We start from the raw sequence: 18,020 nt of genomic DNA, 5'->3' as shown, positions 1-18,020 counted from the left end.
AATTTTTACTCTCATTATCTCCAATAGTTCGCAATCACACTCCATTTGCAAATCCCTAATCAAGTAAGCTCTTGTCTCCTTCCTATTAGGAGAGAAGCTCCCTTCTCTTACCATCCTTCAGGATACGAGTAACTTCTATTTAAGTAAAGGACAGTCACACATGCAAATGACACAGATAGAAAGAAACCCATCACTGGATTCCAAGGTGATAGCAATCACCTGTTAATCCAATCCACTTCTCCTTTATAAGCTGAAAATCATTCTCTTCCTTCTAATAGCCATTTTCCTTCACCCTCATAATAACCCACCACTGATGGTCCACAATTCTCAGATCCCCAGGTTCACTTCTGAACCTGAGGCAGTCAGCTTCTCTCCCCCATGAGTAACACTGTGCAACCCTACCTCTCTGCCTCACCTTCTGAGCCCTCCTCTCCCAGATGCCTTTCAGAAATAAAAACATGGAAAGAGGGGAGGCGACAAGCTGCTCTTTAGAACACAAGCACTACCAAAGCTCTCGTTTTATTGCTTCCTCCCAGAGCAACTTTGCACACTCACTATAAACTAAAGGGAAGTTATTCTCTTCTTCCTACCGAGGCACTAGCAGCAACTTTCCCTCTTCCCCTGTTCAAGGTACAGGAGGATGCAATCCATGCGCAAGCACCACTCCCTCTCTTCTGGAAGGAAATCTTGAATCTCTTCTCTTTGCAGTAGCCAGCTGGCTGAGTGTAGGACCCCACACAGTGGCAGCAGAAGTCTTTTGAATTACTATGATCATTCACTGCCATGTACATCCTGCAGAACTCCAAGGTGACTGTCACACCACACGAGTGATGGGCTTTTAAAATACTTTTTATGAAATAACTACAACATGGCACAACCAACCGTTTCTTTTAACTAGGAACTCAAAGTGTGGTTTTGTTTTCATCTTGAGAGTGTACTTTAAAGTTGGTTTTAAGGGGATCTGGCAGCAAAACTAGGTGAACAGAAAAGATGACAAGATACTATGTATGTGGCAGATTTTTTAATAGATTGTAAGTGAAGAGCAGAAGAAGGACAATGTCTAGCCAGAAGCCATTACAGTAATCGAAATGAGAGATGACTAATGAATGAACTAAGTGTACCCACAGCAAAAAAAACCCCTGTCTTCAGACTCTGTAAGCATTTAGCTGAACAAATGAAACTCACTAGATCTGACAACTACACTAACATGTAAACCGCTTGTGATAAGGCCTTACCATCAAGATCTGCCAGATCTTCCCAATCAGTCCGTGCTACAGCTGCAAAAAACTGCAAGCTGTATTTTCTCTGCCTGGCTACTGTAGTCTCCTCCTTTCTCACTTTGCTAACATTTACTGTGCTCCCTTTTTAATCAAGCCCAAATATTACAGCAAAATTCCTCAATTGCACCAACTGTGGCTGCTTCTCTTCACATCCCTTCCTGACTCCTGTCCCTTTCTGAACAAATTACAAGCCATGTTTCAAGGCATGCACAAGTCTGCCCCTTTTGCTCCTCTTACCTCTATCTCTCCATCCCCTTTTGCTCCTCTTACCTCTATCTCCTTCCATTCTGCCTGTATCCCACTGAACAAATAATGCCTGGATGCCATCTGGTTTTCCTCTGCCTTCACCTCAACTTTCCTTGTCATGCCTCCTCCTCTTGCCTGAAATTCTTTCGTTAACCCACTCTTACTGTGCTGCTTTGCACTGCCTTCCTTCACGCTTCTCCCTCTGTCGTGCACCTTTCGGCACACAAACCGACCTAGGAGCATTCCTGTTATTACAAGAAGTGGAACTAAAGCGGAACTAACAAGACATGCAGTAATTTTCACTGCTCAATCACTGCCACTCGATCACATCTCATCTCTGCTCTACATCTATGCATTATCTGTTTCAACTGCAGCCTCTTGGGTACACAACTTTAATTTTTGATTCGTCTGTAAAGTGCTACACACAGACTTGGTGCTAGCACCAAACAAAAAGAGTGAAGACATACATTTATAGAGCACCTTTCATATGAAGTGATTTACAACCAATTTATGCTTTGCTCACCAGTGAAATGCAAAGCCCTCTGGGATGAAATACAGCAACTCTGTACAACATTTAGGACAGGAAATTAAGATTATTGCTATCCAATTTAAACTACAAGAGAATTTTAGGCAGGCAGACTGTAATTACAATAGATTGTGTCTGGCTACATCCTACAGACTAAAATTCATAAAACATCACACTGACTTCCCTGCAAATGGCCGTGACCTCCATTTCACCTCTCTCCACTAAAATCCTGCATCTCCAGCTGCACGATGCTCTCTACCAGCACGTAAGAGAACACTGAAATCAGCCCTCCAGTTCCCCTAACATTCCTGCTTTTCCAAAATTATATTCTTGAATAGCTTGCTATTACCTGGGCCTGTCCTAGAATTTTACATGAAAAATGCATCTGAAACAATGCACTTGAAGATTAAGAAATGTTCAGTTTGAAGTAAATGGCAACATGAAAGAAAAAAGGAATATTCACATCTATACATGCAACATTTGACTCTTATTCATTTAAGGAGTAATCCATATTATACAGAACAACTTGGTACAATTTCCCATACTTGCTGTGGGAATATACATACATATACAAGATGACTGGTGACTCAAAATACAACGAGGTGCCTCATTTCAGAAGAGTATTTCTAACATCACATCAGTCATTAGCTATATGACTGGTATCTATCTATTAAACTCAACTTCTTCACCAGAACATTCCCATCAAAGCTTTGTGCTCAAAGAGGATGATAGTTTGGGGGTAAACTGTACAGAAAAAGCAAGAGAAATCAAAAGACTGTCCTTCTCAAACAGAGATGACAAAGAGGAAGAGAGAACTGGCTTGGATGCTTACCTGGAGATGATTGGGAGTAGCAGCAAGAAAGGCAGATAAGGTTCATGAAGGACAGTAACTGAAAAGAAGCTACAGACCCAGTGCTTATTAACAGCAACAGTGCAAGACAACAGAACCAGCCTGCAAAGAAGTTCATTAATGAAACCTGAGGGAGATACTGTTAGACAAAAACAGGTTAACAAGGCAGTGGCCTTGAGAGTCTAGCACCATGGCTTAACACAGCTGTTCAAGACAGTGTTCCCATCATCCTCCATCACGTGGCACCATGTATTAGTTTCTTAACTACAGAGATCTGACGAAGCAGTTCAAGAAACCCTGTGGCCCTGAGATGAGAACCTTGTTAGCTTCCCATACAAACCCAAAAGATATTACTGAGGCCAGGAGAAAGCCTGGAAAAGGTTACTACAGAAGAGGAAAGGCTATTTGATTGTTACATCTGGAAAGACCCAAAACATCTTCTGTGTCACCAGTGTCACTGGTTCTGCTCCAAGAAAAGGATTTCCAATGGATACAATGGCAGAGGAAACCTGACTTAGAGCAGTGGAGCTGCTGTTAGGCATCCACTTTACCTAAATCTTCCAGCTCTGACTGTAAAAAAATTCCTTTTAGCCAAAAATTTAGCAGGAGGATTGTCAATGTTGTATCAGATTTAGCAGGAGGATTGTCAATGTTGTATCAGAGGATTATCAAACATTTTAAAAAAAGGAAAAATGACAGTTGCCATGCAGTTAATTACATCAATTGTTTTAAAATAGCAGTTACATTTTGAAAAAAGAATCTCCTTTCTTTTTCTTGCTTGAAGTAATAACGGAAAAATTCAAAGCCTGCCAAATGCTTATACTTGTGAACAACTTTAATCCTGTGAGTAGTTCTACCGAAGAAAACAGAACTACTCATGGCAGTAAGTACCTGTCACTCTTCCAGCACTAAGTGACAGACACAGAATATACTTAAGGAAGTGATACCCTGTACAGGAATCAGCTGACATCTCATGCACCTAGCAGACTTTTTAAGTGGGAGCAAAGAGCTACTCAACACGCAGACTAATCACACAGAAACAAAGAGAGAAGTATTTTCCTTGTCTCTGATTATTTTTGCAGCAGTAATAATCATTGGTATTACTAAAAACAGGTCAACCTTGAGGCAGAAATATGTTGTAAGGGATGCCCCTTTAAGACAGACCAAAAGTGGAATATTTAAATATGTTGCATACATTCTTTCAGTCTTAAAATAACCAGGTAAAAACTGCAAGAACTGATTTTGAAAGGAAGTCTCAATTTCTCTTCCGTAACCCTCATGCGCACATTTCAACAACTGCTTGCTACTTAATAGTACATGGCTTGCACCATATGGTCTTACCACAGAAATAAGCTTGAGGCTTTGGCTCTGCAGTTAGATGTATGTAGAGATGTCAAGGATGAAGTCTGAAGAATTGAATTGCCTTTGAACAGAACCAAATGGTTGAAGGCATACCACAGCTTGCGTTTATTTAAGGGCTTGAGATTTATTGGGAAACGTGTTTGCTTTCAAAATACTGCTGAATGTTCTTTATTCAGGTTTCCCCCAAGACAGAAAAAAATCTGATGCTTTGATACAACAGACATTTTTTTAAATTGGTGTGTTTGTGCACAACTGTCAATTGTAGCCCAATTCAATGGGCACTAGAACAAATATCCCACAACAAAATCCAACTGGAGTTTGTAAAAATGCTGCTCTCTCTATGGGGGACGCAAAGATTTGGCCTTGGGTAACTGATACCATCAATCTTCTCCTGCAATAGCTTCCTCCCATGTCCCGATTCATAAGACTCCTTTGAAATGACATTTCCAGCTTTGTTGTGTTATTCTGTACAGCGTTCAATTTACAGAAGAAAAATCTGCCACATTCAAAGTTGCTTTCCAGATGTGAAGGACCAACTCCCCACATTAGCCTACGCTGTTCAAAGAACAAAACCAAGACTTCTATTTCTCAATGAAAAATAATCTTCAGTGAAAAATCACATCTTCCTTGGTGTGGTTAGTGCCATAGAACTAAATTAAGACAACAGGGTTCTCAGAATCAGTAAGTCTTCACGTTCTTCTGACAGATTCTGATTTGAATTCAGAATGTGGCTTCATACAGGAAAATTATACTTGCAGTTTTCTTTGTAAACATTCTCAGTTCTGTTGTAATAACTGTGGTAATGTGGACTGAATACAGAAATACATTTTATAATTTCTTATTCACCCAGCTGCTAAACCACCAAATGATCTACATGACATATGCACATGCTGTAGTTGCTTCATTTGTTATAATGTATAATTTCTCAAGAAGAACAGCTTTAGATGATCTGCACTGCTGAATCCCAAAAATGCAATCTGCTTTGTCCTTATTTAAGGAGTACATCTTAGAATACACATGTGAATTATTTGTAAATATGACTGACTTTTTTTTATTTTTAGCACAACATTTGGGCTGTGTCTTGTGGCAAGCGTATGCATTGGTGATGTACAATATTAAAGTCATTAAAATGGCATCTGAAGCTTTTTTCATGAACACAAGCCAAAGTCAATATCCCACCAGTTAAATAATGCATTTCATAATTATAGCAAATATTTAATTTTCAAACAAATATCCTTTTGCTCTCTCAGAATCAACAGCAGCAGTTAACATGATGGTTCACAATTAATAAGGACCCAGGAGAAAACCTCACACAATCAGTACTTTTCATCTACATATTTATGAAATTTCATCAATTATTCATGTAATATTTACTACTGGGAGTGGTGAATATGACAATCATCCCTGCTGGAGAACCAGTCAGTTCTCTTTAAAATGTTGCAAGCAGCATAATTCAATTCCAGAAGTGTTATATAGAGATTAAGGGACATTTTTAGGACCTGAATGTTCTGCATGAAACTATTGTTTTCAATTAAGTAAACCACAATTTTCCTAACTGATCAACCCCCACACTCTTCTTTAGAAGCCTAGACTTACAGCCACCGTGTGAATCACCCTGCAATTCCCAAGAGATACCAAATCATACTGAAACCTCTCTCTGATGCAGTAGTTACCTAGCAGCAAAACCTAGCAACCCTGTAGTATGAGATTAATCCCAGAGTGATCATCACGAAGTAGTATCTAAAAGGTATTTTATTTAAGTATGCCATCCAAAGGTATATAAAAACACAACGCAAAAATGTTAAGGTTTCTAAATGTTTAGCTATACAAATTAGAAAAGACTACCCAACAGCATGACAAGCTATTTATTTGTTGTTCAGCGAGGTCTCATTTGCTCAGCTCTCCCAACAAAGACAGAAAGAAACCAGATCTACAAAGGGATGCGCAAACATTTAGATGTGACTAAGATATTCAAAACCCTTCCTTACCTAACATTTAAAGTTCGAGCGATGAAATCCCTTAGTCCCTACAGCTAGTGGGTAAGTGCAAAATTCCTCAGGTATAGGTTCTGCTCAGTTGCTTGGAACCAAAGTCCTACCAGGGTACTCAGACTAAACACCTTCTGCCCTTTCTCTTCTACAATGTAGTAAGCATTTGCAGATCACCTTAGTGTGTGACCAGGACACGCACAAAAGACAGCCAGACATAAGTCCTCCTTGTTCTGAGCTGTCCATCTGCATCTTACCCAACAATATATAGTGCACAACCCTCAGCAGAGAGGAAGGGGATTACTCTCAAGGACTAGTACTATAGTGCCAGGAAGAGAAAGAACATTAGTCAGAATGTAGCATTTTCCCTGAGGGATGGGATGTCCTTGCTCCAAATCAGGGAACAGAAAAACTGGAACTAGGTTTCTCACCTCCTTAGTAAATTCCTGCCACACCCCATAACATCTCTTATTAGCTGTCTGGGGTGGTTCCCCACACAGCTTACTGGGAACCTACATGCTTCACTGTATGGCTGAAGCCTCCACCAGGTGACATGCACTTAAAACATTTGTCCTGGCAAGAGTCTGCACAGTCTCTAATGCCTCCTTGAGCCTTCCCTTTGTTTAGCATGCTCCAATTCCACAGAGCGCTGTATGTACAATTCTGAAGGTAGGCTTGGGCCTGGGCAGCTTTTAGAGGCACTGGTCAGGCACAACAGAACTATAATCTTTGGGTGTGGCCTAAAACTCCTATCATACAAAGAGAGGTTAGAAATGTGCAATATAAAAAGAATCCACATCTCTACTGAAACTCCGTATTTTTCCCTCCTACTAAACGTTAGGCTTTCCAAATGCATTTGTACTTGTGCCCTGAACAGTGTGGTTGCCTACTGTTTAAAAATGCTTTGGCATCCTTGGGCAACATGCCAAATTAACAGCACTGAAAAGCTGTAGTCCTCCTTTGTTAAGAGAATAGCTAGGAAAGCATGAGCTAAGTGCCAACTTTCCTGTTTTGCTTTACTTACACAGAGCAAGAAAACCTATCCTCCAGTGAGAAGGGGGAAAGGTAATTCAATCCTTGCACAAGTTAAGCTCTCAGCTTTCCTCTGGGACTACTGAAGGGAGCAATAGGGGTGCAGACACTAAAGAGTAAATCTGAGTCAGATTCTTGCTGAACTGCCATCCGCCACTAACAGTCATCACCAAGCTGTAAAACACAACTAGACCAGGAAAACAGATAGCAAAGAGCTCTGGTATACATCCCTGAGCTGCCAAGTCATACATTTTAACTATTAAAAAAAATACATAATGAGCTATGACAGTGCTTTTAAGAGAATGGTTTGGCCACAGTGAAAAATAAGCAGCCAAAAAGAAAACAAATACTCTTGTGGTTCTTGTCCTTCAACACTAACAGGAGCTTTATCCATGCCATAAGAGCTACCTGTGTGCAGCCCACATACATGCTGGCCAGTCACGTTCCGAAACCCACATGGTGACAGAAGTGCCTTCTGAATTCATCTGCCAGCAAGGGATTACAAGCAATAATTCTGCAAGATTTGCTTTTGCTTCTAATTGCTAAATACTGAACTATTATATCATTGAATTTATTTTTCTCATACCCAGCTATACGCACAACAGCCACTCAGTTCTAGCTAGTTCTGACTACATTCAGCAATTGATTTTAGGGACTTGTGTGGACACAACTGAGTCATGAACATCTTCAGATAGCACTGCTTACCTTGAATCTTTCTGAAACCCCTTCAGTGATGCTGATTGTGAATTCAGCTATTTTAGGAGTACGGAACTTTCCCTTCTTGCGATCAGGTTCATATTCTGTTTTCGTTTTGACCACAACCTTTTAAAAAAAAACAAAAAAAACCAACAGAATAAAAAAGCCGTCAGCTGAAGCCAGCCACAGGAATCTTATTTATTCATTAACTCTTCTTTTCCCTGCTTACAAGCGTGTCTAGCACAGTATATTTTTTTTCCCCACTTTGTGTAACTCTCCTTTGGAAGCTGTAAGTTGTTAGTTATTTTTCCTGTCATAGCAATCATCAACAGAATTATCTCTCAGAGTGGTTCTGATAGACCTACAGGAAGACTTGTTATGCAGCAGTTTCACAAACATTCAAATTTTTCAGCTGTGGTGGTACTGTGCTGCTATACTAAGCAAGCATGTACTTAGTTCAAATCCAAATCATGAAACTTCCTGCTTTGTACAGTTTGAAAATAGCCACCTCCATTTGCTTCAGGAGATCCCATTAATAGGATTTCAAACTGGTGACCGATGAGACGGCGATTGAAGAGCGCCCACAGAAATTTAGCAGATGATGCTGCTGCCGGTAGCCATGTTCTTTGGTGGCAGGATTTTGAGTTTAAAAGAAGAGAAATGACCCATCTAGTTGCTATTCACTATGTGCTAGACTATAGCTCTTGGCACTCTTATTTTTAACATCTAACTTTTAAATTATCAGCTGCAAGCAGCAAGATGCACAAAAACCCTTGTGTTAATGAGATTTCTTGAAACACCTAGGGCTCTAACTTCAGTTTATTCCTTGCTATGAGCTACTGCCCCAAGCTACACAATTTAACACCTTACCTGTATTCCTAAAATATTCATTACATCAGTCATCTCTCTAGCGGTCTCCTAGGCATTCTAATTGTAAAAAACTTTCACATACCTAACCTATTTGCCTCATTTTTGGCTTCTGCAATTTTTCAGGATCTTTTTCAAATGTATCACTCTTAAGACAGGGTGCAGTTTATCGTGTTGGCAGTGCTATTAAGATTTGTTCCATTTTCTCTGTTGTTCCAAAGAATAAATATCTAGACTCTTTTAGATTTTTAGAACCAGATTCTATCTTTAGCACAGCCCATCGTATCAACAGCAGCTACATTATTCTGAAATTAAGATTGTGACACTTACAGGTAGCCAGACACTGGAATTAAAGCTTTGGGTTTCCCCTCTCCTCACTTCCCTGAAACGGTATCTAGAATGTGTAACTGTACCTAGACTCAGTACCACAAAGCTTATTAGACACTTTTACAGCATTACACATACACATGCAGGACATAGGTTTAGAAACTACTATACCTCTTTTCAGCTATAATTAATAAGATACTAATTATTAGCTATTTAACTTTACAACTGCCCAACAGCATCATGGAAGTAAACTGCCTGAAGATTCCTGGAATGCTTTTTAACATTTTACTTCCCTTCCTCCCCCCTTTATGTTGCATAATCTCAGGCAACTCAAATCACATTCAGCTGACACTGAACGTACAGTTCTATCTGCTTGGTTATGTAATGTCTTCTTTTGTTTAACATACCTAAATATGAATTTAAATCAGTTCACCCCTTTAATTTAGAACCTGTCAAAATCCTCAAATTCTTAGCACTGTAGTCACTACTGTTCAAGAAGTTATGCTTTACTGCCATGCTGGAGCCTTGTGAGTAAAAAGCATAGATATATGAAGTATGCACTCCTATTCATTACACGAGTGTCTTCGTACTTCAGAATTTGATCTGTGTGTCAATCTTAATACTGTTTCTTTTTTTCACATCAGTTGCTCTACTCCCTTTAAGTCTGTAGCAACCAGTAAAGACACACTGACATGACTAACCAGATAGTTACAAAAAGAAGCCAGTAGGACCAATAAATACGTTTTTAATTTTTCCCCCTCTGTGTTTGCAAAAGGAAAGGAAAGCTAATATACAAATAGACAGTGGAAACAGTAGAAAAGCCAATCAAATATTCCTTTATTTAAGCTTCTAGCCTAGTTGTGCATTTGCTTTCGTTCAAGGCAAATGCCATGAAGGTGGGAGGAGTTCCACCCCATTCTAGTAGGAGTAATGAGGCTGGCACAGAACCTCCTGGGTTCATTACAGAGGCTCTGCTCAGGTTAAACCTATTACCGTACAGGTCCCTAGTTCAGACTTCTGCTTAGCAGTGCAGTAACATAACAAATTCCTTTGGACGTTGGTCCTTGCTAATCAGTTATATCCAGTCACCAGTTGGCAGGGCTACCAGACACAGTAGGACTTAACTTGTTTTAAAGCCTCAGGGTGCAATTTTGTCCTCAGTTACAAGATTTACACCCACGTAACCGAGGGCAGAAAATGGACCCTCAGGCTCTCTAACAGCTGCTACGGCTTATTGCATTTATGTCTGCCAACTGGTCACCACACACAACACAGAATGATGTTGATAGCAATTAAAATGGAGGTCACAAATTTATTTGTATTGCCTACAAGCAACACTCTACCGAGGCAAATATCACAAGCTAAAATTCTTTACCCCAAGATAAGATTATGTGAATTTTTTTGACCTATAAGGAACATACATCTACCAGTTTATCTAGAAGTAGAATTGAGCTCGGGCAAGACACAATGCCAAAAATAAAAATCAACATGAAGATATTACTGACCACTTCCCAGATAATTTTTTTTTCCAAAGACTGCAAAGCTTTTTTGCCAGATGCCTATGTGAGAAATGTGCAAGTAAGTATCCTACTAAAACAGGGTACTGAAAAAACATAATATTGAAATATCTGAAAAAGTATCCTACTACTGTATGCCTTACCTGTAGTAACACTTAGTTAACTGAATTCTTTATTGTGAGGAGAATAAATATATTTACAGGCTATCATATCACCTCCCTAAATCCTTAAAATTAAAACCTTAGTAATCAAGCCATGTAATGAGGAATCCAGGACGTACATTTCCCTTCCAACCTGTGAGCAGCATGTTCTATCGCTCCCCTCCAGCTACAGAGTATCTGAATCACCTATTTGGAGGGTTCTGAACCCTTTAAGTCGCCCAGGAGAAAACTCAGTTGCCTGTTCTCATCTCATTATTTCAGCTTGTCTGGGGCTAGCATTAATTTCCTACTGAAGCACAGAAGGCACATGGAAGTTCTTTCTCTCTGTAGCAGGTCTTGCAGAGAAATAAAGCAGTGCTTTATCCCCCCCATTAGGGGGGCTTTTTCTGGGTGGAGAAAATTCACGTCATTCCCAGAGAATACACAGTGCCTTCCAGATACAAAAAAGAAAGATAAAGAACAGGAAGGGCTATGACATTACAGCATAGAGAAGCTTACATGTTTATGTATTTCATACAGCAGCACTGAAATCTATATATGCTTCTTGCTAACACTTCCCACTGCTTTTTAATGCAAATCACTACTACTGGATTTTCATGAGCTTAGCTGTTAATTTTTTTCCCCAGAGGGAACCAACATGCCTTAAAACACCCCGTATTTCTTAAGATTTCCAAGCCGCTCTTTACACCTAACCTATTCTTTTGTTGTTTGCCTGAGATTTGGGTGTGATTCTCCAGGGTGGAAACTAAAGCCTACTGTACCTTATCAGGAGGTGGGAACTGGAGCTGATTGACATCCAGGGGTGTGATCAGGGGGATGGTGTCAAATCCATCCTCCAAAAGGGGCTGCTTTGTGCTCTTCTCGCTGAAATTATTCCCCAGTTTCACCATTCTTCCAGGATAGAGGGATGTTCTGCTGGCACACACACACAGGCACAGAAATGCAAAACGTCAGAAACTCGGGATGCACCAGACCTTTCCCCACTCCCCGGGGGAAATATCTTACGGCAGAAGAAAAAAAAAAAAAAAAATACGCGTCGGTCGCTGTGACTCGCTTACATTTTGGCGTTTCGGGAGGTAAGAAAGATGGCCAGCGCTTTCATCGTCAAAGTTAAAACAAAAAAAACCCCGAACAACCAAAAAAAAACCCCACGAAACGCCAGCAAAGCCCCAAAGCGCCCCCAAATCCCCGACACGTTATCCTGCTCCGAGCGGGGACGTCCCGCGCGGCGCCGCTGCGGCATCGCCCCTCAGCCCGCGGGGTCGGGCGGGCTCCGGTGCTGGCCCCCGCCCCGGCCCCCCCGCCGCGGGGCACCCCGCGCCCTTCTCCCGCCGCGCCCCGCCATGGCGCTTCCCCGGCCTCCCCTCACAGGGGCAGGGGCAACGGCCCCCCCCCCCCTCCGCCGGGCCGGCCGGCCGGCGAGCGGCGGCACCGCCGCCGCCACTCCCCGCCGCGGCTGCCGGCCCTTCCGCGAGGGACGGCGAGGTGCGAGACAGCGGCCCCCGCCACTCACCGCCGCGGCTCCCGGCCCTTCCTCGGGGGCGGCGAGGCGTCGTTCCGCCGCGGCCCGCGCAGCAATGGCGGAGCGGGGTGGGGGGTGGGGGGGCGAGGCGGCGGCTCTCCCTCCGCGGGGTGACTCTGGGCGGCCGCAGCGCCTGGGCCGTGACGCACCCGCCGCCTGGCTGAGGGCAGCTCTGGAGCAGCAGCAGCACAAAGGGGCCCCGCGGGGATGAGGCGGGCGGCTCCCCCCAGCCGGCTACTGGCGCAGCGGCAGCAGGTGGAGGAGGAGGAGGAGGAGGAGGAGGAGGAGGCGGCGGGGGGACGGGACGGGACGCGCCGCGCCGCCCTCCGCGCCCCTCCCCTGCCGGAGCCGTACGGTACGGTACGGTACGGGGGGAGCCGGCTGCCCGCGCCCTGCGCTAACGGCTCCCGGGGCGGCCGCCGCCCTGCCCCTCACGGCAGCCCCTTGTCCCTGAGGTAGAGGCCTCCCGGCGGGGTCAGCCTCGGTCCCTCGGGCGGGGAAACTGCGCTAAATAAGGCGGCGGCGGCGGCGAGGGGGCCCCGGCCTCGGCTTCCCCGGGGCTGCGTGAGGCGGGGAGAGCCGGGTTGGGGGGTGTATCACCGGTCGGCTAGCTTCGTCCTTAGCGCCTCTGCTTTTTTTTTTCCCCTCCAGTCGTTCGTGCAGGGAAAGGACGAGCGTGCTGGTGAGGACGGTGAGACCGGGTTTCCTCTCTGCAAAGGGGGGGACGCGAGTATCGGAACCGGCGCTCGCGTCACTTGGAGGTAAATGCGTATTGCAGGGCTGTGCGGCCCGAGTGAGAGAGGACATCTTATCATCTCGCCTGTCTTAAAAAAAAAAAAAGTGATTCGTATTCAGTGTGCTGTCTCTATAACCCAAGGCAACCAGCATGCTCGTTTTGTAGTCTTGCAGGTGCATTGTTTCCAGCGTGTGGAGAGAAAACCACTGTAGGCGATGCAACAAGTGACTTGGATGGTAGGCAGCTCTCGAGAGAGGAGAGGAGAGGCAGACGGGTGCTCAGCCTAGAGCCAGTTTTATGCTTCAAAACCAACCAGCCTCACAGATGATAGCATGAGCAGCCCTTCTTTTCTCTTCTGTGCTTTGAGCAAGCACAGATTACAGGCAAAATATTGTAAAGTATTAAAAATCGGATTGTAGAACTTGAAAGTGACTGCAATTCTTATTTCAAATTTTCTTGCTGTCAGAGCATCACTGTGTTAGTTTATTCTACCATTTGGACAAGATTTGTCTTGGTACCACGGGGGGCAGGGACTAAAGGTTTGCTTGTGCTTGGGATTTCAGTCCACAGAAATATTTAACAGTGCTGATGCAAATGTGAACTGCAGAGAAAAGTCAAACCATGCTGATCACAGCTTCTTTTATCCTAGGAACTGATGTTACAGACATGGCTTTCCTGCTTTGCATTTAACAGCACCAGACGCTGGTCATCGGTGGCTAAATTTGAGCTAATTCTATAATGGGCAAGGTCGTAATGTGTGTAGATGGACAATACCAGAGATATTTCAGCAGTGAGCCCTTCCACAAACAAGTCCGAATTTCATGTCTTTCATGGGAATTTAGGCTTTTCTATGCAGACCATAGCAAAACTAAGGGTTGGTTTGGTTGTTTTTTTTAAATCTCAAAAAAAACCCTTATTTTTGTGAGTATTGTTTTTAAGAATTTTATTTTGTCTGAAAATCACATTAGCCATCTACATCCTTTTTTGGCTCTCAGGCAAGCTCTTAAGTGAGTGTTAAGAGTGCAAATGAAACCTGAGTTCAATTACAGTCACTGGAGAAAGTCCTGTTGACTTCATTGGAGTCACTATTTCACTCACTTCACATGCGAGAATCTCAGTGAATCTGGTGCAGAGTTAATGACAAAAATGTACTGTTTAACATCCTATTGCTATGAAAATAAATCTCAGTCTCACAGTTAAAAATGATACTAAGATTTATTTTTCGTTGGTCTCCTAAAGAAAGATGCTCTGGTTCTTATCATCTCTTTTCCTTTTTTCTCTGGCAAATAATTGATTTTTTTTTTTTACCTCCTCCTTTCTTTCTCACAGGGCACAGAACAGTGGATTTTCCTTCATTGGCTTTGTTTTTTTGTCATAAACATCATTGATAATGCTAGTGTCGTCAGCACGGTTCTGGGAAGTACAACTTAGTTAAACTGCTGGCTGGGTAACTACCTTTGCAGCAGCCAAGTAAACATACTGGAAGATGAGAATGATCAGTGGGCTGATACTTATTTTTAAACATTCTCAGTTGAATAGGTTACTTCAAAAGTAGAATAGACTACTCCCAAACCAACACAAAACATTTTCAAGGTAGCAATTGATTGTTGTATCTCTGAATTACTGAACAAGCAGTTCTGATTTTGTTGTTGTTGAAGACCATACCAAATAGATAAGAGGAGGACTCTGAAGTAGTGAACTTACCTCTGAGCATTATGAGGGCAGCAGCATTTATACACCTCTCGATGCCTTATTTTTGCAGCCTTACATGTTCAGAGAATCTAGATGCATGTGTCTGGCAGATATGGCTGACATTCAGTCATTGGCTCTCAATACATACTGATTTCTTACATGGTTTGTTCCAGTTGTCCAATCCAAAATGCATTCCATCTCTCTTTTTCCGAGGTCAATGGTCTGTATAGAGGCCCAGATTCCCTTCCTGGCTGTGGCATAAAGCAAGTCATGTCTCTGACTATGGATCGTCTCGTCTATCTCATTTATTTCTCCCATCAGTGTTCTGTTCTGAGTAAATAAACTGTAAAATAAGTTTGTCTTACTTGAGTAACATTTCATAAATCATACTTGGATGTGTTAAGTAGAAAAAAAAGTTAGTCATTTTACATAGAAAATTGCACCTGTAAGTGGAAATGAAGGGGTTTCTCAGAAAACAAGAAGCACTTTAATTATTTAATTTTGGCAGTACCCTTGTGTTACAGGCAAGTGTTATTGAACAGAACAGATGAATAACCCACGGAAGGATGAGTGTAAGCCATTCATTTGTATGTGAAACCAAAGTCATTCAGAATCTAAATGACATCAAAAGTCCAAGTGATGATCAGAAGTATTTTTGACAGTATACTATAGGGAGCCAAAATAACACAGCAAATGGTTTAACAAATTGACTGACTAGGTCCTTTCATCTCCAGCTTCTGTGATTTTATATTTGAGCCCTTCTGTTGGCTGAAGATGGTCAAAAGCAATGGGCAATTGTGTATTAAGTATGTGCCTGAGGAAGTATCAGTATGAGATTAAGATGAATGGATGTAAATTCCCCAGTTGACTCATGAAGCCTTTTTTTCAGTTATTTGAGCATATTCACGGGATACTCTGTTTTAGCGTCTCTTGTAGAGAAAAGGAGAATTTTGGATAGCCTATCTACAGTGTAAGTTATTCTTCTCTTTGGCACCGTGCATTTCTTTAATGGTAATCTGCCTTTTATGAACTTACTAGGCATGGTCTTATCCAGTTCTCTAGTTTTACGGAAAAATCCTTACCTAGCATTTTTGTTAAGCAACTAGATACTGCACTGTTGCCAATCGGTACTACTACAAATACTTGGCTTAACGTTTTTCATTTTAAGTGCATTTCACCTGTATACTATGATGTAATAGAAAAAAGATACGTGTTTGTGCATATACGTACATACACACACAAATATCTGTGACTAATAAGTGTCTTTATTGGCCAGTTACGCGAAATGAGCAGCTAAGAGGGTTTCATTTCTGATATCAAATGACCAACTATAGTTCGCTACTGATGGTTTTAGAAGAAAGAATGAGGTAACTTACTAAGAAAACTGGCATGCTTCCTAGTCAGAAGTTGCTGCCTTAAGGATGCAAAAAGGTATATATTAATCTGAAGAATATTTGAAAAGAAATGTGTCTTCAAAACTAGCACACCTCTTTCCTCCAGGGCTCCTGCTGTAGGTCATTTTGCTATGGTTATTCAGGGGGTTGTAAATTTTGGGAAAGGGCTGTCCTCTGTACCTTCTACAGAGTAACTCAAGTTCCAGGTGCTTAACAAAAAAACGCACATCCTTGCTGAGGCACTTAAGTGTCATGGCCAGCAATCTTTATCTAATGTTAGTGATCTCTGAGGAAACACGATAGCTCCTTGTGGGTTTTGACTGGTACATAGGCAACAGAAAAAGCAGCCAATGCACAGAATTGATGACCTAGCGGCTAGTCTCATTAAGTCAGATTGTACCCTGATTTACTTACTCTGAAACCTTAATGGTCTCAGTGAGGTTAGAATTCACTGTGTGTACCATCAGCCTAACTATGAAAGCAGAAAATTTGCACTACTGTCAAGCAGATGTAGTTCTTCCTAATGAACTAACTAATGGAGGATAAAAATGGGAAGTAATGCTAAGCTTGTGTCTGCTGGCACTTGCTCCAGGAAATGATACAGAAGTCTTCCTTAAATAACAGTAGGCCTATGTCTCACAAAAGCTGGAGAAAGACCAATTGCACGGGACAGCCTGCATTTTGACCTAAACCGAGAGCACATACCAAGTCCTCACTTTGTAGAAGTATGAAGAGTGAAGTTACACATTCCCTACAAACAGAAATGAAGGAAATACTGTAAACTGGTAAGTGCCATAGGGCTGGACTGAATCATCACAGGCAAAAGCTCTAGAAATTACAGGTTTCCTGCAAAATACTTTTTCTGAAAATGAGGACAAAAATTGTGACCATTAACCTATTTGTGATTTGATGATGCTTTATTCAGATTGGCCACATGTCTTTTTCTTTGTGGGTTGTAGTTTATTGACACAATCAACTGAAATGGCTCTTCTGGAGCCATTACAATTTGTTGTGTTAGTGCAGCTGAAAACACTTCACCATACCATGTGTCATGCTTTGTCAAGTTAACAGTTGATGTTTCCAAATCAGGATTAGGAACAGTGCTGATGCAGTGCAATGCAGCAATTGCTTGTGCAACATAAGCATGCATGAAAAGCAGCAAACTCTGCTGAAGTAAAGCAGCACTACCTATTGTTATTTGTCAGGTGTCCTAGCAGTTTATTTACCCTAAAGCATCAAGTGGTCCATCCCTTTGGTATCTGAGGTTACTTAATACCAAAGGAAGAAGAGCATTCTCATATAAACGCTCATGAACCACTAGTCCATTTAACAAGCCAATAATCTTCAGAAATTATATTAAACTCTTGTCAGCAATAGGGAAACACAGATTAAGTGATGTACCAAAGGAGATGCAAGAAATGCATGGCAAAGTCAGACAGGTAGAGCCAACTGCATGGCTACTAGCACATGATACAACCAGGAGTTCACCTCACCAGGTAGTGCTAAGGTTTATATAGCCCCTTTAGTGCCTCTCTCTGCCCAGTAAATCCACACTGGGACAGCAATGAAGCTAAAACTGAACTTCCTCTTTAGGGTTTTATTCTCTGATTTGTATATGTGATAGGCTTATGTGTGAACAGCTCTAGAATTGTTACATTGATGCTGAAATGGGTAAATGGATGGTGAACCTGTGCATGAACAATAGTGATACCTTGTTGATGACAGAAAATAGCAATATGAAAAAATTGTGATTTTCAGTTACTGCCAGTTACTGTCAGATCTGTAGAACTGCTGAATGGAAATAAAGGTATTGATACTGAAGAA

The 18,020-nt window shown here is 42.0% G+C and overlaps 2 protein-coding genes across 6 annotated transcripts in view; one reads left to right on the top strand and one right to left on the bottom strand.

The window, feature by feature from the left end:
* The window catches only part of NSG1 (neuronal vesicle trafficking associated 1), a 24,404-nt gene extending 11,807 nt beyond the window's left edge, over positions 1–12,597 (bottom strand). Inside the window, exons 1-3 of one of the 3 annotated variants that reach the window (XM_069793701.1) lie at positions 12,366–12,597; positions 11,614–11,764; positions 7,990–8,106 (exon numbers count right to left, since the gene is read on the bottom strand). In XM_069793701.1, coding sequence (XP_069649802.1) covers positions 7,990–8,106; positions 11,614–11,742 — 246 coding nt within the window. In that variant the 5' untranslated portion in view covers positions 11,743–11,764; positions 12,366–12,597. Of the gene's footprint in view, positions 1–7,989; positions 8,107–11,613; positions 11,768–12,365 lie in introns of all 3 variants that reach the window. The other 2 variants (XM_069793694.1, XM_069793687.1) reach the window with 2 other exon arrangements.
* On the top strand, positions 12,540–18,020 carry LOC138687274 (potassium/sodium hyperpolarization-activated cyclic nucleotide-gated channel 4-like). Of its 3 annotated transcripts, none has more exons than XM_069793713.1 (3): positions 12,582–12,829; positions 13,026–13,135; positions 14,440–18,020. In XM_069793713.1, exons 1-3 carry the CDS (start codon positions 12,582–12,584, stop codon positions 14,496–14,498), a joined length of 417 nt encoding a protein of 138 aa, XP_069649814.1. In that variant the 3' UTR covers positions 14,499–18,020. The 3 variants fall into 3 exon arrangements, 2 of the variants coding, with proteins under 2 accessions (XP_069649814.1, XP_069649821.1); XM_069793720.1 differs by having other exon boundaries at positions 13,760–18,020; XR_011326547.1 differs by having other exon boundaries at positions 12,540–12,629; positions 13,026–18,020.

Source organism: Haliaeetus albicilla, chromosome 1, assembly GCF_947461875.1.
Source record: "Haliaeetus albicilla chromosome 1, bHalAlb1.1, whole genome shotgun sequence".
Taxonomy (NCBI): domain Eukaryota; kingdom Metazoa; phylum Chordata; class Aves; order Accipitriformes; family Accipitridae; genus Haliaeetus; species Haliaeetus albicilla.
The sequence above is the reverse complement of the archived record's forward strand: the minus strand, read 5'-3'. Positions and strand labels throughout refer to the sequence as shown.